The sequence below is a fragment of the Anolis sagrei genome, chromosome 4 (genome assembly GCF_037176765.1).
Source record: "Anolis sagrei isolate rAnoSag1 chromosome 4, rAnoSag1.mat, whole genome shotgun sequence".
NCBI classification, from domain to species: Eukaryota; Metazoa; Chordata; class Lepidosauria; order Squamata; family Dactyloidae; genus Anolis; species Anolis sagrei.
The window spans coordinates 3,629,304-3,651,000 of NC_090024.1; the positions used below are offsets into that span (position 1 = coordinate 3,629,304).

General features: G+C 45.0%; 1 protein-coding gene across 2 annotated transcripts in view; it reads right to left on the reverse strand.

Moving 5' to 3' along the window:
- Nucleotides 1-21,697, reverse strand: part of PPP1R16A (protein phosphatase 1 regulatory subunit 16A) — a 90,190-nt gene that overhangs the window by 22,431 nt on the left and 46,062 nt on the right. For both annotated transcript variants that reach the window (XM_067467222.1, XM_067467221.1), the window contains one exon: nucleotides 6,892-6,962. In XM_067467222.1, the coding sequence (XP_067323323.1) occupies nucleotides 6,892-6,962 (71 nt within the window). The remainder of the gene's footprint in view (nucleotides 1-6,891; nucleotides 6,963-21,697) is intronic.

Consider the following 21,697-nt stretch of genomic DNA (forward strand, 5'->3'; position numbering starts at 1 on the left):
CTCGAGCCAAGCCATCTTCCTCCAAAGTCATTCTTTCCAGATCATAGAATCAAGGAAGAGACCACAGGGACTACTCAGTCCAACTCCCCTCTGCCAGGCAGGAACACATTATTATTATTGTTATTATTACGTATTATTACATATTATTATATATTTTTATTTATTTTGTTCTTGTGGGTTTTTTCGGGCTATATGGCCATGTTCTAGAGGCATTTCTCCTGACGTTTCGCCTGCATCTATGGCAAGCATCCTCAGAGGTTGTGAGGTCTGTTGGAACTAGGAAAATGGGGTTATATATCTGTGGAATAATAACCAGGGTGGGACAAAGGACTCTTTGTTGGAGCTAGGTGTGAATGTTTCAACTGACCACCTTGATTAGCATTTGATGGCCTGGAAGTTGTTTGGTGTGGCTTGTTCATGCCTGGGGCAATCTTTTCTTGAGAGGTGATTAACTGTCCCTGATTGTTCCTTCTCTGTTGGTTTGCTGTTGTAATTTTAGATTTTTTTTTGTTGTTGTAAACAACAGAGAGGGAACCTCTGAACTCAGTTTCTATTTTGATTGCAATATTTTTAAGTTAAGCCGTAATTATCCTGTTATAATTGCTCTATTCCTATTCTACTTTTTGTTCTATCCACCTTACTGACCAATCTATCCTCTAACTCGTTTTGCATATTGGTCCCCTCCCTCCAAAAATGAGACTAAAGGTACTTTTATTGTTGCTTATGATGCTTGTTTTATTGTTTATGACGATGCTGTTTTATGTTGTTTTAATATTTTGTTGTTCTGTTTTTAACTGTATGTTGCCTGGGCATGGCCCCATGTAAGCCGCCCCGAGTCCCTTCAGAAAGACAGGGACAGGGTAGAAAAATAAAGTTCTTCTCCTCCTCCTCCTCCTCCTCCTCCTCCTCCTCCTCTTTCTTCTTCTCCTTCTTCTCCTCCTTCTCCTCCTCCTGCTTCTCCTCCTCCTTCTCTTCTTTCTTCTCCTCCTTCTCCTTCTTGTCCTTCTCCTCTCCTCTTTCTTCTCCTCCTTCTTCTCTTCTTTCTTCTTCTCCTTCTCCTTCTTCTCCTCCTCTTTCTTCTCCTTCTCCTCCTGCTCCCCCTCCTACTCCTAGTTCTCCTCCTTCTCCTCTTTCTTCTTCTCCTTCTTCTTCTTTTCCTTCTTCCCCCCTCCTCCTGCTCCCCCTCCTCCTAGTTCTCCTCCTTCTCCTCTTTCTTCTTTTCCTTCTCTTTCTTTTCCTTCTTCTCTTCCTCCTCCTCTTTCTCCTCCTCCTCTTTCTTCTTCTCCTTCTCCTTCTTCTCTTCTTTCTCCTCCTCCTCCTCCTGCTCCCCCTCCTCCTCCTAGTTCTCCTCCTCCTCCTCCTCCTGCTTCTCCTCCTCCTTCTCTTCTTTCTTCTTCTCCTTCTCCTTCTTCTCCTTCTCCTCCTCCTCTTTCTTCTCCTTCTCCTCCTCCTCCTCCTGCTCCCCCTCCTCCTCCTAGTTCTCCTCCTTCTCTTCTTTCTTCTTCTCCTTCTTCTTTTCCTTCTTCTCTTTCTCCTCCTCCTCCTCTTTCTTCTCCTCCTTCTCCTTCTCCTTCTTCTCCTCCTCCTCCTCCTTCTCCTCCTCCACCCCCCTCCTCCTCCTTCTTCTTTGCTAGACCAATTGTAGTTTCCAGGCCGTCTTCAAGGGCAGCCCCACAAAGAGTGCATTGCAATAGTCCAATCTAGAGGTAATTAAGGCATGCACCACCATGGCCAGATCAGACTTCACAACATACGGTTGAAGCTGGCACACGGGTTTTAGTTGTGCAAAGGCTCTCCCGGCCACCGCCGACACCTCAGCATCAAGTGTCAGCGCTGAATCCAGGAGGACCCCCAGACTGCGGACCTGTGTCTTCAGGGGGAGTGCGACCTCATCAAGCACAGGTTGCCACCCTATACCCGATCTGATGTGCAACTGACCTGCATAGACCATTTTTCAAGCCTCTGACACCCAGAAAGGCTCAGGCTAAAGTACGTAATTCTCAAGGATGCTGCCTGATCCTTCCTCCTCTTTGCATGCCTCCTTTTGTTTTTCCTTTTCACGGAAGGAAGGAATCTTCCTCAGTGTGGCTGTTGTGACTTAGCTGGAATCACAGAGTGTCTCTGATGAGGATGATGGGACTCAGGTTCACAGTCTGGTTCAAAATGTCCCTATTATAGACAGTGAAGAAGTGCAGTTTCCCACAGCAAGGAATGAGAGTGTTGATTCTGAAAACAGCCAGGTGCAGGTGCAGATTGACTCAGAGAAGGAGGACAGCCTGATAATGAGCAAGAAGGAAAACAGGCTGACACTAACGAGCAGACTGACCTTGACAAAATGGGAACCTTAGATCGTGCTGACCGTTTGGAATTCTGAGTTCGAAGGAATGTGAGAATAGCTAACAAGAAGGAGGCCAGGGGCCAAAGAAACGCCTTCGTGTTTTGCAAAGGGTATTAAGCAGTGTGTTTGAGACCAAACCTTTGTCAAAGCAACTTTTCATTTAACCAAGAAGCTTGCCTTTCCTTGTCTGGATTATCTTGTGTTCTTGTGTTCATAGTCTCAGGACTTTGTCATGTTCTCTTGGGATTCTGCTTTGCTGGTGCCTTGTTGGATTAAGCTTCAAAGTGCTATATTATATTGATCTTTTGGGAACATTAACCTTTGCTTTTAAGAACTTTTTTCCTTTTATTTTTAATAAACTACAAAGACTTCTGGCTGTGTACAGTTTGGTGTTTTCAGCACGGTGAATCTACTATGAGGTGCAACAGTGGCTGAGGTTGCAATGTGTACCCCTCACCAAAATGCCCGGTGAGGGCCTGGGGGACAGATGGCATTGGGATGAAGGGAGGATTTGCATCCCTCCTCCATCCCCTCAACTTCCTTCTGCAAAGATTGGGAGAAGCAGCCGGGATTAAAGGCTCAGTGGGGAGTTTCTCTTTGCAAGGCAACGTATCATGTTGGGGATCAGGGGAAAGATGGGAGCAACCGAGGTTGCAAGAATTTCCTAAACTGCAAAGAGGAGGACAAGGGGAAGTGGGTTAGACACAAACTGGAAGGCTAATTCTCAGAAGGACCACACCTGGAATATTGTGTCCAATTCTGGGCACCACAATTCAAGGGAGATATTGACAAGCTGGAATGTGTCCAGAGGAGAGCGACTAAAATGATCAAGGGTCTGGAGAACAAGCCCTATGAGGAGCGGCTTAAGGAGCTGGGCATGTTTAGCCTGAAGAAGAGAAGGCTGAGAGGAGATATGATAGCCATGTATAAATATGTGAGAGGAAGCCACAGGGAGGAGGAGGGAGCAAGCTTGTGTTCTGCTTCCCTGGAGACTAGGACGTGGAACAATGGCTTCAAACTACAAGAGAGGAAATTCCATCTGAACATGAGGAAGAACTTCCTGACTGTGAGAGCCATTCAGCAGTGGAACTCTCTGCCCCGGAGTGTGGTGGAGGCTCCTTCTTTGGAAGCTTTTAAACAGAAGCTGGATGGCCATCTGTCAGGGGTGATTTGAATGCAATATTCCTTCTTCTTGGCAGAATGGGGTTGGACTGGATGGCACATGAGGTCTTTGATTCTATGATTCTATGACCCAAAAGATAGTTGCATCTGTCAAGTAGGAAATTTAAGTACCGCTTTATGCGGGGAGGATAATTTAACTAATTTACAATGCCATAAAAATCTCCAGCAGCGTGCAAAAGAATGAGGAAGTACTCCATCAAAGGACTCGGTATCACAAGTGGATGGTGAAGCAACAGCTCCCCCGCTGGCCGGATTTGAGCATACCCTCATGAAGCCGGAAAGAGTTTGTCTATCTATATATGTTGTGGGTCTAATGGCATTCTGAACCCCACCAACGATGGAATTGAACCAAACTTGGCACAACGTTCTCCCATGACCAACAGAAAATACTGGAAGGGTTTGGTGGGCAGTGTCCTTTGGTTTTGGAGTTGTAGTTCACCTACATCCAGAGATCACTGTGGACTCAAACAATGATGGATCTGGACCAAACTCTACACAAATACTTCATATGCCCAAATATGAACGCTGATGGAGTTTGGGGAAAATAGAATCTTGACATTTGGTAGTTGTAGTTGCTGGGATTTATAGTTCACCTACAATCACAGAGCATTCTGAGCCCCACCAACGACAGAATTGGGCCAAACCTCCCACACAGAACCCCCATGTGGGCTACAGCAATGCGTGGCAGGGGACGGCAAGTAAATAAATAAGGAGCCAAAGCAACATCCTTGGAATTAGCATCATCCTTGGGATGAAAGACAGGGAAATATTGGCTCTAGATCAGGCAAACCCAGCCAACAGTAAGCACTGGAGAAAACGAGACTAAGAGACTAGGGGAAAGCACTATAAGATTTGAAAGGGATACCAAAGGCCATCCAGTCCAGCCCCCTTCTGCCAGGCAAGATGACACCATCCAAGACTTCCTGACAGATGGTCATTCACCATCCCCAAAGCGGGGGAGATTCTTCCCAAATGCAACCATCTTCTAAATTTTGTTATCTCATATATCTCCAGCAGTTTAGGGCCCTTCTACACAGTCATATAACCCAGAATATCAAGGCAGATAATCCACAATATTTACTTTGAACTGGTTTGCCTAAGTCTACACTGCTATATAATCCAGTTCAGTGTGGAAACAGCTGTGTGGAAAGAGAGAACAAAGGGGAATGAAGACCCCGACATGAATCACGTTCAGGGTTTTATGCAAACTTTATTGGCATCTCCTCAGAAATCCTCCCCCTTCCACCAAACTTCTTGTGTCATTTCCTTGGACTAGAAATCAAATAGTATTTTTTTTTATAATGAGCCATGAAAACCAGACAGTAGCCTGCCACCTAAAAGAATGGGGTTCCAGGGGGTCTTTGCACTTTACGGTTGCCCTAATTTGATAGCTTTTTGTATTGATTTCAGTTCTGTGTGCCAAACTTGGTTCAGTTCCATCACTGGTGGAGTTCAGGATGCTCTTTGATTGTAGGTGAACTATAAATCCCAGCAACTACAACTCCCAAATGACAAAATCAACCCCTCTCCCAAACCCCACCAGTATTCAAATTTGGGCATATTGCCAAATTTGGTCCAGTGAATGAAAACACATCCGGCATATCAGATACATGACAATTCACAACAGTGGCCAAATTACAATTATGACGTAGCAACAAAAATAATCTTATGTTTGGGGGTCACCACAACATGAGGAACTGTATTAAGGGGTTGAGAAACACTGATGTAGACACCAAACTCCTGCTGATGCAGTCTAGAAACACATTGGCCTTTATCGATCCAGCATCACACTGCTGGCTCATGTTCTGCTTGTGATCTACTGAGTCTCCTAGATCCCTTACCCATGAAGTCTTTCCAAGCCTGTGTCACTCATGCTATATCTGTGTGTTTCCCTGTTACTGCCAAACTGTAGACCCATACACTTCTCCCTATAGAAGTTCATTTTGCTATTTGTGGCCCAGCTCTCTCATCTGCAAAGGACTTTTTGGACCATGATCCTGTCCTCCAGGGCATTCACCATCCCTCCCAATTTGCCCCTCGCTTGCATCTGAACAATGAGGAAGAACTTCTTGGCTGTGAGAGCTGTTCAGCAGTGGAACTCTCTGCCCCGGAGTGTGGTGGAGGCTCCTTCTTTGGAAGCTTTTAAAAAGAGGCTGGATGGCCATCTGTCAGGGGTGATTTGAATGCAATATTCCTGCTTCTTGGCAGAATGGGGTTGGACTGGATGGCCCATGAGGTCTCTTCCAACTCTTTGATTCTATGATTCTATCTCATGGGGAGAGGCACAACATCCCCAGCCCAGCAAGAAGAGCTTTCGTGTTAACTAGCTGTACCCGCCATGCGTTGCTGTGGCCAACCTTCCCTCCCCCCTTTCTCTCCTTCTTTCCCTCCTTCCTTCGCTACCTCTTTCCTTCCTTCTCTTTTTTTCTTTCTCTCCTTCCTTCCTTCTCTACCTACTTCCTTCCTTCCCCCTATTCTTTCCTTTCTCCTTTCTCTCCTTTCTTCCTTCTCTACCTCTTTCCTTCCTTCACTCTTTGCTTCCATGTTTCCTCCTCCTGCGTGACCGCATTTCCGTATACGAACCCACACGATCCCTTCGTTCATCTGGTGAGACCCTCCTCACGATCCCGCCAGCATCGCAAGCGCAATTGGTGGGAACGAGGGACAGGGCATTCTCGGTGGTGGCCCCACGACTCTGGAACTCCCTCCCTAAAGACATCAGGCATTCCCCAACATTGGCAGTCTTCAGAAGGAGCTTGAAAACATGGATGTTCCAGTGTGAACCGCTGTGAGTCGCCTTCGGGCTTGAGATACAGCGGTATATAAGCAAAGTAAATAAATAAATAAATAAATAATATATTATTGCATTGTATTGCTGTCTGTTGTGTTTTTGTTAATGATGTACTTTGGGCTCAGCCTCTTGTAAGCCACACCGAGTCCTGAGGGAGATGGTAGCGGGGTACAAATAAAGGTTTATTATTATTATTATTATTATTCTATTATTCTATTTTCTTATTATTCTATTTTCTCTCCCTCCTTCCTTCCTTCGTTCCTTCCTTCCTTCCTTCCTTCTCTTTCTTTCTTTCTTTCTTTCTTTCTCACCTTCCTTCCCTCCCTCCTCCTTCCCTTTTTCTGTATTGTCATTTAGCTTTTTTGAGTTTGCAAGTCCTTTCCATTGTTTTTTTGAAGGGTGAGGTGGGGGATTAATGAGTGATGGTCACTCATTGGTCTGTTAGGGGTATAGTGTCCAAATTTTGTGTCAATTTGTCCAGTGGTTTTTGAGTTATGTTAATCCCACAAATTAACATTGCATTTTTATTTATATAGATGGTGCGGACACCTGGGAGGCGGAAAGCAGGCATTCGACTCACCTGATGCAATGCAGTGAGGCCATCTTCGTTGAACAAGTTGGGATCGACGCCACTCTGAAGGAACTGCCGCACTGCAAAAAAAAAAGAAGAGACCACTGAAAGGGACGCATGAGACGTGGCAGGCAAAGTGGCATCAAAACTGCATTCATTCTGCAGTGGAGATGTGCTGAGAGAGCACCACTGGGAAAACAGGGAGCAAACCAACCAGCCTGGATTCATCTCTGGCTCCGACTCAAAAAAGTAATGATTTTTTGCCTTCGATGCCCTGCAGAATGGAACATCATCTGCTCTGTGTGACCTTAAAATTATCCCTCAGAGAACTAACAGATTTCAGATCTTTAGCCATATTGGCCACTCTTCTCCGGACCATTCTAGCTTGTCCATATCCTTTCTGAATTGTTTTGCCCAGACTTAGACACGAGGTTATTACAAGGGAGGTCTAACCAAAATGGAGTAGCGCACGAATGGGCAAACTTTGGCTCTCCAGGTGTTTTGGACTTCAACTCCTGCAATTCCTAATAGCCTACTCACTGAACTGTGGAAGTCCAAACATCCATAGGCAGACCAAGCTTCTTGTTTATAAAGCCATTGTCCTCCCAACCCTGCGAAACATGGACTGTCTACAGACATCATACGCAACTCCTGGAACGATTCCATCAGCATTGCCTCTGAAAAATCCTGCAAATCTCTTGGGAAGACAGGTGGACAAATGTCAGCGCGCTGGAAGAAGAAGAAAAGACCACCAGCACTGAAGCGATGCTCCTCCACCATCAATTCCGCTGGACCGGCCATGTTGTCCAAATGCGTAAAGATCACCGTCACCCAAAGCAGTTACTCTATTCCGAACTCAAGAACGGAAAATGGAATATTGGTGGACAGGAAAAGAAATTTAAAGATGGGCTCAAAGCCAACCTCAAAAACTGTGGCATAGACAATGAGAACTGGGAAGCCCTGGCCCTTGAGCACTCCAGCTGGAGGTCAGCTGTGACCAGCAGTGCTGCAGAATTTGACTAGCCACGAATGGAGGGCAAAAGGGAGAAACGTGCCAAGAGGAAGGCACATCAAGCCAACCCTGACCAGGACCAAACCGATGTCCGCACTGCAGGAGAACATGTGGATAAAGAATAGGGCTCCACAGCCACTTACAGACCTACCATCAAGACACCACATCTGGAGGACAATCATCCTCAAGCTACGAGGGATCGTCTAAGTAAGGATGGATGGAAGGAAGGAAGGAAGTCCAAAACACATAGAGAGCTCAAGTTTGCCCATGCCTGAGTTAAGAGGTTTAATCTAGCTGTTTGAAGGACTCCAAAACAAGATCCCCTGCAAGCTCAGAAAGGTGATGATGATGATGATGATGATGACACTTTATTTATACCCCGCTACCATCTCCCCAAGGGACTCGGTGTGGCTTACATGAGGCCGAGCCCAAAATACAACAATACAGCAATAACAATAACAATACAAGCAAAATAAAACAATAAAACAGTAAAACAATAACATAAACATTGTCAAATAAGACAACACACTTAAAAATCTATGGCCAGAGCCTGGGGAAAGGGGCCTTTTTGGACAGTCGCTCCAAATATCCCCCAGTCACACATGCTGGGAATGGCAGTCCCAACAGAAGAAGACCTTTCCTGAAGCCCACATGGATTGCCAAGGAATCCCAGGAGATATAGCCTCTATTTTGGAGGAAGGAAGCAAGAAGGAACTGGCAAAACCGGAAGGATGCTCAGAAGCGTGTAAGGATTCCCAGATGAAGGTGCAGCCGAGGGGCTGGATCTGCGCCAAAGCCACCATCTGATCCAACGCAGCCGGTCAGGAAAGGGATGCCAAGCCCAACGCCTCTGTGTGCAAGAAGGGCAATGTTCCCAAAGTAGAAGCCACTCCTGGCCAACGTAAACTTGGCAGCGGAAAGAGGAAGGGGAGCCGCCACCACTGAGGGAAAACACCTGAAGTCACGGCAGTGACGGGATCCGGCACAACTGCAAACCGGTTTCTTTCCCAGGCTGGAGAAAGCTCAAGGGCAGCCTGTGCGTGGCTGGGGAAGACGAGGAAGGCTTTCACGGAGGAGCAAACAAAGCAGACAAGGAAAGCACACAAAAAGGCTTGTTCTCAAAGGTCTGGAGAACAAGCCTTAAGAGGAGCGGCTTAAAGAGCTGGGCACGTTTAGCCTGCAGAAGAGAAGGCTGAGAGGAGACACGATGATGGTCATGTATAAATATACGAGGGGAAGTCCTAGGGAGGACGGAGCAAGCTTATTTTCTGCTGCCCTGGAGACTAGGACACAATGGAGCCATGTATTGTCGGAGGCTTTCATGGCTGGAATCACTGGGTTTTTTCAGGCTATATGGCCATGGTCTAGAGGCACTCTCTCTTGACGTTTCGCCTGCATCTATGGCAAGCATCCTCAGAGGTAGTGAGGTCTGTTGGAACTAGAGAAATGGGTTTATATATCTGTGGAATGACCAGGGTGAGACAAAGGACTCTTGTCTGCTGGAGCTAGGGGTGAATGTTTCAACTGACCACCTTGATAAGCATTTAATGGCCTGGCAGTGCCTAGAGCAAACTTTTGTTGAGAGGTGATTAGATGTCCTTGTTTAGATGCCATAGATGATTAGGTGATTAGATGCCATAGATGCAGGCAAAACGTCAGGAGAGAATGTCTCTAGACCATGGCCATATAGCCCAAAAAAACCTACAACAACCCAATGGAGCCATGGTTTCAAACTACAAGAAATGAGATTCCACCTGAACACTAGGAAGAACTTCTTGACTGTGAGAGCTGTTCAGCAGTGGAACTCTCTGCCCTGGAGTGTGGTCGAGGCTCCTTCTTTGGAGGCTTTTAAATAAAGACTGGATGGCCATCTGTCAGGGATGCTTTGAATGAGATTGTCCTGCTTCTTGACAGAATGGGGTTGGACTGGATGGCCCACGAGGTCTCTTCCAACTCTAGGATTCTATGAAACCATGAAACCAGGCTGAGCATCCTTTATCCAAAATGCTCAGAACAGGGGCACTCCGGGTCTGGAACATGAGGAAGAACTTCCTGACTGTGAGAGCCGTTCAGCAGTGGAACTCTCTGCCCCGGAGTGTGGTGGAGGCTCCTTCTTTGGAAGCTTTTAAACAGAGGCTGGATGGCCATCTGTCAGGGGTGCTTTGAATGCAATATTCCTGCTTCTTGGCAGAATGGGGTTGGACTGGATGGCCCAGGAGGTCTCCTCCAACTCTTTGATTCTATAATTCTATGATTAAATGAATGCCAATCTTTGTATACATGCAGTTTCCAACTTACAAACATCCAACGTACAAACAACTCCTACTTAAGAACAGGGGTGAGACAACAGGAAGTGAGAGGAATCTCTCCCTTGGAAGGGAAACCCACTCCTCGGGAAGTTATCATCATGGGGGAAATGAGTCTCCATTGAAGCCTTATCCATAATTCTTGTTTCTACAACATACCATTTTTTTTTCAAAATCCAATTCTCACAGGAACAGAAAGTGAGTCAAAATCTTCTGAACAGGGGGATAGGCAGCAAAGGAAAAACCAGAGGGGTGTTCACCCTTCCCTATGCAATCATCTTCATCATCATCATCGTCATCATTATCATCATAGTTTTATTTCTTGCCCACCATTACTACAACATAAACAAACACAATCTTCTTAAAACACCCCGTAAAATATATTTCCATAAAATACATATTAAAATACACAAAACAAAAATAAGGCATACAGTGGAGTTTAAAATTCATCATTAAAACTGTCTGGGTAAGCCTTGTGTGTGTGTGTGTGTGTGTGTGTGTGTGTGTTTATCTATGTAAACAAAAATGTAATGTTTGTTTGTGGGATTAACAGAACTCAAAAACCTCTGGACCAATTGACACCAAATTTGGACACAAGACACCTCTCAGGCCAATGAGTGACCATCACTCATAAAAACACCGAAAAACACAGTGGAAGAAACTTTAAAAGCCAAAAAATAAAAAATACATTACAACACATGCACAAAACCACATACATACACACAAACGCACATATATACACACAAAACACATAATCACAGACTGGGCCACAGCAACGCATGACAGGAGATGGCTAGTATCTATATAAATAACAATGTAATGCTTTTTGTGGTATCAACATAACTCAAAAACCACGAATTGGACAAATTGACACCAAATTTGGACGCAAGACCGGTAGGCTGTTAGGAATTGTGGGAGTTGAAGTCCAAAACACCTGGAGGGCCCAAGTTGGCCCGTGCCTGTTCTTCAGTGTGGTTGTTTCATGGAAGGGGAAGCGTGCCGCTTGCCTCCTTCTCTGGGTTTCCGTGCCGGAGCTTCTAAGGGCAGCGCTTGCCGCTAAGCCAGAACAGCTTGTTCCAGCCGCGCGCTCCCTGTGTGTGTCCAGTGTAAACTAACCTGGCACACCCACAGGACACACACAAATACACACATATCCTCCTGCTTTGGGGCCTTCTCTCTTTGCCGAAAGCTAGCCTCAACATAGGAATATCTCTAAGTTTGTTATTGTTGTTCAGTCGTTCAGTCTCTTCCGACTCTTCGTGACCTTATGGAACAGCCCATGCCAGAGCTCCCTGTCGGCCGTCACCACCCCCAGCTCCTTCAAGGTCAATCCAGTCACTTCGAGGATCCCATCCATCCACCTTGCCCTTGGTCGGCCCCTCTTCCTTTTTCCTTCCCTTTTCCCCAGCATCCTTCTCTTCTCCAAGCTTTCCTGTCTTCTCATGATGTGGCCAAAGGACTTCATCTTTGCCTCTCATCTCCTTCCCTCTCATGAGCAGGTGGGCTTTACTTCCTGGAGGATATAAGTATCCCTAAGTATAAAGGCATATTATTGAAGAGAAGGCATGCTCATCAGATTTGCAGATGAGACCAAACTGGGAAGGAGAACTAAGACCCCAGGGGACAAAATCAGAATCCAAAATTATCTTAACATATTAGAGCACCAACTGGCCAAAACTAGTAGAACAAATTTCATCTGGGAGACATGTACAATAGGATTATTAGGCCAATAAATAAATAAATAAATAAACAAAATTCACAAATCTAGGAGGAGTAAGACTGGGCTTAAAACCAGAACATGGGGAAGGGATCTAGGAGTCTTGGTAGACTTCAAGCTGAACAGAAGCCAAAAGTGTGATGTGGCGGCTTTGTTGTGGTTTATTCGTTCAGTCGCTTCCAACTCTTCATGACCTCATGGACCATAGAATCATAGAATCCTAGAGTTGGAAGAGACCTCCTGGGCCATCCAGTCCAACCCCATTCTGCCAAGAAGCAGGAATATTGCATTCAAATCACCCCTGACAGATGGCCATCCAGCCCCTGTTTAAAAGCTTCCAAAGAAGGAGCCTCCACCACACTCCGGGGCAGAGAGTTCAACCTATCGCATGATGTGTTCTGCATACAGGTTGAATAGGTTTGGTGAGAGAATATAACCCTGCCGTATGCCTTTCCCAATCTTGAACGATCTTGAATTCTAGGCTGCATCAATAGGAGAATAGTATCTAGATCAGGCATAGGCAAACTTTGGCCCTCCGGGTGTTTTGGGCTTCAGCTCCCACAATTCCTTCCTTTTCCCCCTCAGCTTTGCCCATGCCTGATCTACCTGGAGGGAGGAAATAGTCCCACCCTCTTCTCCTTTGGTCAGACCTCACCTGGAATAATAACTTTGTGTCCAGTTCTGGGCAAAGTGAGTCAAGAAAGAGACGGACAAGATGGAAGATGACCATAATGAGCGTAGGTCTGGAAACTCTGGATCCCCCTACGGAATGGCTGAAGGAGCCTGGGAGTGTTTTGCTTGGAGAAAAGGAAGCTGAGAGTACATGAGAGCCACGTTTCAATAACTCAAAGGATCTCGCATTTGCAGGTTGAGAGAATGTGACCTGCCTAAAGTCCCCAGAAACCCTCTGGCAAAGTTTACCTACATTGCAAAAGTCTTAGTTGCTCAGAAAAGAAGGAAAAAGGAGGCCCCGTTGTATACAATTAGTGCTTGTCGCGAACTAACATAGAAGATTAAACCCACATACCAAGCGCCAAGAAACAAGAATGGTACAAATTGCCAGCTATGCAATACCTGTGTTGGGTGGCTTCTAATTCCTCAGGAAGAATTTTAATCAAAGGGATTAGAGGGGATTAGAAACTGGAAGCCACCAAGCACTTGTTTGGAGATGATCAAAATCCAAAGCCGAAGGGCAGTTTTCGCCAGCAACCCTTTACTGGGATTTTATTGCATTTGTGTATATGGAGACTTTTGTGTGCAGGCGTTCAGTCTTGTATAGCACATACACACAAAGATCTCTTATGTACACATATTTATACAACAAGGCCTCCTGATTGCTGATGCTTTCTTATTTGTCTTCTGCACTTCTGCTGTTTTCGGAGCCTTTTATTTCCAAATCCAGGGGAAAGGCCTTTTGGCTCTTGGGCCCAAGTCAGTATTTAACTATAGCAGTCACATAAACCACCCTGGCTCAACGCAAAAGATTTCTGGGATTTGTAGTTTTGTGAGATATTTATTCTTTCTAATCTGAGAGCTCTAATGCTCGGTAGCAAACTGGCAGCCAGTGGAGCTAGCTCCAGCAGACAAGAGTCCTTTGTCTCACCCTGGTCTTTCCACAGATATATAAACCGATTTTCCTAGTTCCAACAGACCTCACTACCTCTAAGGATGCTTGCCAAAGTGCAGGAGAGAATGCCTCTAGACCATGGCCATATAGCCCGAAAAAACCTACAACAACCCAGATTTTAATTGTTGTTGTAATGTTATGTTTTTATTGGATGGCTTTAATGATTTGTTTATCCATTGATGTATGTACACATGCGGCATTGAATTGTTACTGTAAGGCCACCTCGAGTCCCCTTTGGGGTTGAGAAAGGCAAGATACAAGTATGGTAAATCTATATAAATAAAAATGTAATGTTTGTTTGTGGGATTAACATAACTCAAAAATCACTGGACGAATTAAGCGGCTGAGGGGGGAAAGGAAGGGGCCTGAGGTTGTTAGGAATTGTGGGAGCTGAAGTCCAAAATCCCTGGAGGGACTCATCTAGAAGCCCTGATCTAGAAGTATCTGCTGCTGCCTAGAACTTAGGTGGAGTCTCCTTCTCTGGGGGCTCTTAAGCATAGGGACTAGATGGCCATCTGTTGAGACGGCTTGGAATGTGTCTCCCAGCCTGGCAGAACAGGGTTACATTAATATGGCCCTTGGGGTCTCTTCCAACTTCAGAATACTCTGATTCCAGGGGACAGGAGATGACCGATGCAAGCAGCATCTGCAGGCAAAGCTCTGGAGGAACATCCTCTCTGCCGGCAGACCCCAGACTGACTGCCAGGATCCTGGCCACAGAGAGAAAGCTGACTGCTCTCCGCGAAGCCGCCCTGCAATTACCTTCTCAGTCTTTTCACCACAAATCTGAACGGATCCAGCTGCCTGACATTATTTCTATTTCAGTCTCCACTGCCTTCTTCATTGGAGGCCCGCAGTTTGGCCGATTCAGAAAATGGCAAAGAGAAAAGGAAGAGAATCGGATGCCAGCGCACAACCTCCTCCCGACCTCAGCTACGGGAAGGGGTCAAGAATGAGTCAAGACACACAGAAGGGACGGGACCGGCTGCTGGCTGTTTGCCTGGCTTGCATTTCCTTGCTTTGGCAACCAGGATTACGGGAGGGAGACAAGAGGTCTTTATAGAGCCAGTTTAATTCCTAGGAAAACAAAGCAGTTTGCTTATAGTTCCGTCAGCAAACATGGGTTCGATGCAAGCAAACAGCAAGCATACTGGCCCATGTCGTTTACAAAATAAATGTCAGCCAAGGCCAGGAAATACTTTGGAAGATAGCCACGTCCATTCTCCCAAGAATATCCTATGGCACATGTGTCAAACTCCAGGCCCGCAGTCCGAATCCAGCCCAACATGTCATTAAACAGATGCTGGGCTACAACTGCTGTATTCCTCACCATTAGGTCTAATGACTAGAGCGCATGGGAGTTGGGATAAAGCAGTGGTTCATAACCTGTGGGCTGTGGACCACCAGTGGCCAACGAGGACGAAAATCTGGTCTGCAAGCCTCCTTTCTCTTTATTTTATTTAATTTATTTCCTCTCCTTTGGTGCTGCTTGCCACTCTTTCCCTGCCGCTGACCATAGCATATGTTGTTTCAGAAACTAGAGCTGATGTGATCTATCCAATGCAATTTTCTGAATCAGCACCCCAAACCGCATCTAAAGTTGACCAAAAACTGATTCATAATCCCACAAACGAACATTACATTTTTATTTATATAGATGAAACCCCAGAATCCTCATTGCTTGGATTTGGAGGAATGGTTCTTAATCTGTTGGCCACGGACTACCAGTGGGTCACGAGGACAAATATCTGATCTGCGAGCCTCCTTCCTCTTTATTGTATTTGAATTTATTTATTTTATTTCCGCTCCTTTGGCACCATCTGCCACTCCTTCCCTGTCGCTGACCATGGCATATGTTCTGTTTCAGAAACTAGAGCTGATGTGGTCTATCCAATGCAATTTTCTGAATCAGCACCCCAAACTGCATCTAAAGTTGACCAAAAACTGATTAATAACCCTTTTGGTACTAATATTGGAGAGTGGTCCCTGGTCAAAGTGGTCCCTTGGGAACCACTGAGATAAATGAACATCTGGAAGGCTGCAGTTTGTCCTGTTCACTTAGGAGAGCGAGGTTTGGAGCTAGATATAAGGTTCTATGTTATGATGTCTGACTTTAAAATGTCCTTTAACCTTTCCCCAGCCTCAGAGCCACAAGTACGATTGGGTTGCCATTCCCATTATCCCAATCCTTACGGCAGATAACCAAAAGAGATGGGAGCTGTCATTCAATCACATCTGGGAACTCAAAGTGGGTAACAACTAAAGAGCACGAACCACTATGTAGAGCGAGAAAGCAGAATATAAATAAACATAAACATAAACATAAACATAATAATAATAATAATAATAATCGCCGATACATCACACAGTCCTAAACACTTGGGAAGTGTCCGACGTGGGATCCAATACAACAGCCAGCAGAGTGTCTGCTGTGGACTCATCTTGTGATGTTTCAAGTAATGATGATGATGATGATGATGATGATGATGATAATAATAATAATAATAATAATAATGCCATCAAAGCCAGAATTGAAAAGTCAACAATAGATCCCAAATGTAGACTCTGCAAGGAAGCAGATGAAACGATAGATCCCATCCTCAGCAGACAGACTCCAAGCAGAGGCACAACACCGTTGCTCGGATGATTCATTGGAACTTGTGCCACAAGCACCATCTGCCTGCAACAAAGAACTGGTGGGACCACAAGCCGGAAAAAGTTACAGAGAATGAACACGCCAAACTCCTTTGGGACTTCCGGATTCAGACAGAGTTTTGGAGCATAATACCCCTGACCTCACAATCGTGTTAAAAAACAAAGTATGGATCATCAATGTCGCAATCCCAGGTGACAGCAGGATTGCAGAGAAACAACTGGAAAAGCTGACAGGATATTTATTTATTTATTTATTTACTTTGCTTCTATACCGCTGTATCTCAAGCCCGAAGGCGACTCACGGCGGTTCACAAACAGTAAAAACAGTAGAAACAGCAGTGGTTCCATACAACATATAACAATTGACTTAACACATTATCCATAAATTACCAATAAGCAATTACAATGCACACTTATTACAAAAAACAACCGTACCCAATCTTCTCATCATCCAAGCGTAGTCCAGGTTCGTCGTCCATTGTTCCATTCCTATGTTCCATTACCAGATTGCACTCAATTACTCAAACGCCTGCACAAACATCCAGGTCTTCACCTTTTTGCGGAATACCATTAGAGATGGTGCTAGTCTAATGTCCGTAGGAAGGGCGTTCCACAGCCGAGGAGCCACCACCGAGAAGGCCCTATCTCTCGTCCCCGCCAGCCGAGCTTGAGAAGCAGATATGAGGATTTAAAGACTGAAGTGCAAAGACTCTGACACAAACCAGTCAAGGTGGTCCCAGTGGGGATCAGCACACTGGGTGCAGTGTCTAAAGACCTTGGCCTGCACTTAAACACAATCGACACTGACAAGATTAGCATCTGCCAGATGCAGAAGGCCACCCAACTGGGATCTGCACGCATTATTCGCCGATACATCACACAGTCCTAGACACTTGGGAAGTGTCCGACGTGTTGTTGTTGTTGTTGTCGAAAAGTTCTTTCTAATGTTTAGGTGGGGGGCCCTGCTCTCGCTCCTGTCAACAGCACAGATGAGCCTGGAGGGGACGAGAGACAGGGTCTTCCCGGCTGTGGCCCCCCGCCTATGGAACACACTCCCAAATGAGGTAAGATCTGCTCCTGGCTTTTAGAAAAAAAATTACAATCATGCTTTTGGGACCAGGCCTTCAGGCAGTAGAAGTAAATGTATGCAGCATTTCGGAAAGACAATAGGGGAACGGCGATTCAACGGACGAGACTGTTTTATTGTTTGAATGATTGTTTTATTGCTCATGGATGTATTTTTTTAATTTGATTTATGTCTAGTTGTAGTGTATAATTGTAATTGTAAGCATTGAATTTATGCCATTACTTATGTGTAAACCGCTTTGACTCCCCCTCGGGGTGAGAAAAGCAGTATACAAATATTGTAAATAATAATAATAATAATAATAATAATAATAATAATAATAATAATAATCTCTCTTCCTGCATTTTGAATCCATTGCTCCACTGCTTTCCAGTCCCCAGAGAAAACGAGCACACTCCCTCTTCCCTCAGTGTTGAAACATGGCTCTCATGTCTCCTTCCCTCAGCCTTCTTTTCTCCAAGCTAAACATACATTGTGGTAGACCACAAGCTTAACAACACTGTGATGCGGTGTCCCAAGAAAAGAAAGAAGGTCAATGTACACTTATGCTAAATCTACAGGCACATAATGTCCAGATAAAAAGAAATGACCATGTTATTTTATTCTGCTTTGGTCAAACACTGTCTGGAATCCAGTTTTGGAGGACAACAAAATGCTTCTAAGAAGACTGGCAAGACTGGAAGAGATCCAATACTGCCAATGTGAATCTTTTTGGAACATGGAAATCTCCATAAACTTTTGGAGATTTTTATGAATTGTCGAAGGCTTTCATGGCCGGAATCAATGGGTTGTTGTAGGTTTTTCCGGGCTATATGGCCATGTTCTGGAAGCAATTTTTCTCGTGACGTTTCGCCTGCATCTATGGCAAGCATCCTCTACCTCTGAGAATGCTTGCCATAGATGCAGGCGAAACGTCAGGAGAAAAATTGCCTCCAGAACATGGCCATATAGCCTGGAAAAACCTACAACAACCCACGATTTTTATGAACTTTGGAAAGGCATGACCTTGGGAGGAAGCCTACTTGATCCCCATGTACTAATTTGGTTAAGGTTTTTTTCAACCTGTTCGCTAAAATTTTTGCGAATAGCTTATAATTGTTATTGACCAATGAAATTGGTCTATAATTCTTCACTTGCTCAATATTTATTATTATTATTTCGTATACTACTACCCCTCCCTTCTCAACCCCCGAGGGGGGACTCAGGGCGGCTTACAAAATGGCACAATTCAATGCCTACACAATAATACAATAAACGTATAAAAACAGCAGTTAAACAATTAAAACAACAATATATCACAGTCAATAAGCCAATCTCAAGCGCAGCGTTCGCCAACTCAGAGTCCATACTTCGTTCCACATTGTCTATTCCTATCCGTCGTCACAGTCCTTTGTTTATCTGCCAGATTGCCCAAACGCCTGGTCCCACATCCATGTTTTTAATTTCCTTCTAAAGGAAAGGAGGGATGTTGCTGATCTAATTTCCCCGGGGAGTGAATTCCATAGGTGAGGGGCCACCACTGAGAAGGCCCTGCTCCTCATCCCCGCCAACCTCACTTGTGACAGAGGCAGGGACGAGAGCAGGGTCTCCCCAGAGGATCTTAAGCTCTGAGGTGGGACGTAGAGGGTGATGTGTTCGGACAGATATGCTGGGCTGGAACCGTATAGGGTTTTGTAGGTCAAAACCAGCACTTTGAATTGTGCTCGGAACTGGATCGGCAGCCAGTGGAGCTGACATAACCGGGGGGGGGGGTGCTCCCTGTATGACGCTCCGGTGAGCAATCTGGCTGCCTCCCGCTGGACTAATTGAAGTTTCCGAACAGTCTTCAAAGGCAACCCCACGTAGAGTGCGTTGCAGTAATCCATCCGGGATGTAACAAAAGAGTGGACCACCGTGGCCAGATCCGACTTCCCAAGGTACGGGCGCAGCTGGCACAATATCTTTATCTAGTTTGGGTAAAAGAACTATTGTAGCTTCCTCCCAGGACTCAGGCATCTCTCCTTTTTGGAGTACTTTTTGGAGTACTTGATTCATCGTAGAAAGCAATAACGGGCCTAATTCTTCTTTATACACCTTATAAAACAAAGCAGAGAATCCATCTGGACCTGGGGCTTCATTTAATTTAGCTTTATCTATAGCTGTGTTCAATTCTTCCCATGTGATTTGTCTATCCAGATCTGATTTCATATCTTCTGTGAGCTTGGTGACCTTCATATCAGCTAGATATTGGTCTTTTTTTTTTAGTATCTATTAGATTATTTTCATAGAGGTTTCTATAATAGTCTTCAAAAACTTTTTGAATTTTCTTATGTTCATAATTGTCTCTCCTTGGCGCCTTATCTTGGCTATTAGTGGTCTCTTTCTATGATCTTTCACTTGCCATGCCAAGAGCCTGCCTGGTTTGTTAGCATTTTCCAAAAAATTATGCCTATTATACATAATTTTCTCTTCTAATTCATTTGATAAGAATAATTCAAATCACCCCTGACAAATGGCCATCCAGCCTCTGCTTTGGAAGCTTTTAAGCAGAGGCTGGATGGCCATCTGTCAGGGTTGATTTGAATGCAATATTCCTGCTTCTTGGCAGAATGGGGTTGGACTGGATGGCCCAGGAGGTCTCTTCCAACTCTAGGATTCTAGGATTCTATGATTCTATGATTCATAGATTCATATTGCCGCTGAACTTTAGCTAACTCTTGTTCTGTCTGGAATCCAGTTTTGGGTGGCACCAAAATGCTCCTAAGAAGCAAAACTAGAAGAGATCCAATACTGCCAATGTGAATCTTTTTGGAAAATGGAAATCTCCATAAACTTTTGGAGATTTTTATGATCTTTGGAAAGGCATGACCTTGTTAGAAGTCAAAACCTTTTGAAGTATGATGCCATGACCTCTTGGTAAAAAGCATGACCTGTTAAAGTCATAAACTTTTGGGGAAATGGCATTCACTGTCATTCAGGAAGAGTCAAAGCATCCACAAACCAGCCAGTTTCTGTTTACTGCTTACTGGATCCACACCCAAGAAGCCATCATCCTTGCCAACAAAAGCTGTCTATACCTAAAAAGGTAGGCAAGAACTTTCTTGGATGCCACCTGGAAGCTGCAGCCCAGGATGGCACCAAGACTTATGTTTGGATTGCAATTCCCAGAATCCCCTAGTCATAGAATCATAGAATCATAGAGTTGGAAGAGACCTCCTGGGCCATCCAGTCCAACCCCATTCTGCCAAAAAGCAAGAAAATTGCATTCAAAGCACCCCCGACAGATAGCCATCCAGCCTCTGTTTAAAGGCTTCCAAAGAAGGAGCCTCCACCACACTCCGGGGCAGAGAGTTCCACTGCTGAACGGCTCTCACAGTCAGGAAGTTCTTCCTCATGTTCAGATGGAATCTCCTTTCTTGTAGCTTGAAGCCATTGTTCCATTGCGTCCTAGTCTCCAAGGAAGCAGAAAACAAGCTTGCTCCCTCCTCCCTGTGGCTTCCTCTCACATATTGATCAATGGCTATGATCATGTCTCCTCTCAGCCTTCTCTTCTTCAGGCTAAACATGCCCAGCTCATAGGGCTTGTTCTCCAGACCCTTGATCATTTCAGTCACCCTCTTCCTCTGGACACATTCCAGCTTGTCAATATCTCTCTTGAATTGTGGTGCCCAGAATTGGACACAATATTCCAGGTGTGGTCTAACCAAGGCGGAATAGAGCATGGGGAGCATGACTTCCCTAGATCTAGACACTAGGCTCCTCTTGATGCAGGCCAAAATCCCATTGGCTTTTTTGCCGCCACATCACATCACATTGTTGGCTCATGTTTAACTTGCTGTCCACGAGGACTCCAAGATCTTTTTCACACATACTGCTCTCGTGCCAGGCATTGTCCCCCATTCTGCATTTTTGCATTTCATTTTTTCTGCCTAAGTGGAGTATCTTGCATTTGTCACTTCTGAACTTCATGGCTTGTTGGATCCACACCCAACAAGCCATCATCCTTGCTAACAAAGGCAGTCTATAGCTAAAAAGGTAGGCAAGAACTTTCTTGGATGCCACCTGGAAGCTGCACCCCGGGATGGCACCAAGACTTATGTTTGGACTGCAATTCCCAGAATCCCCTAGTCAGGCAGTCCAAAATAGGAAATGGGTTGTTGTAGGTTCTTCGGGCTGTATGGCAATGTTCTGGAAGCATTTCCTCCCGATGTTAAATGTGTTTTGTGCTATTGTTCAATGTTTACGCTATTTATGTATGAGTTTTATTTTAATTGCCTTGTATTAGTATTTGTGTTTTGCTTTGCATTGTGGTTGTTATTGCATGTATTGATGTATTGTGGGCTCGGCCTCATGTAAGCCGCACCGAGTCCCTTGGGAGACGGTAGCGGGGTATAAATAAAGTTTTTATTATTATTATTATTATTACTACTAT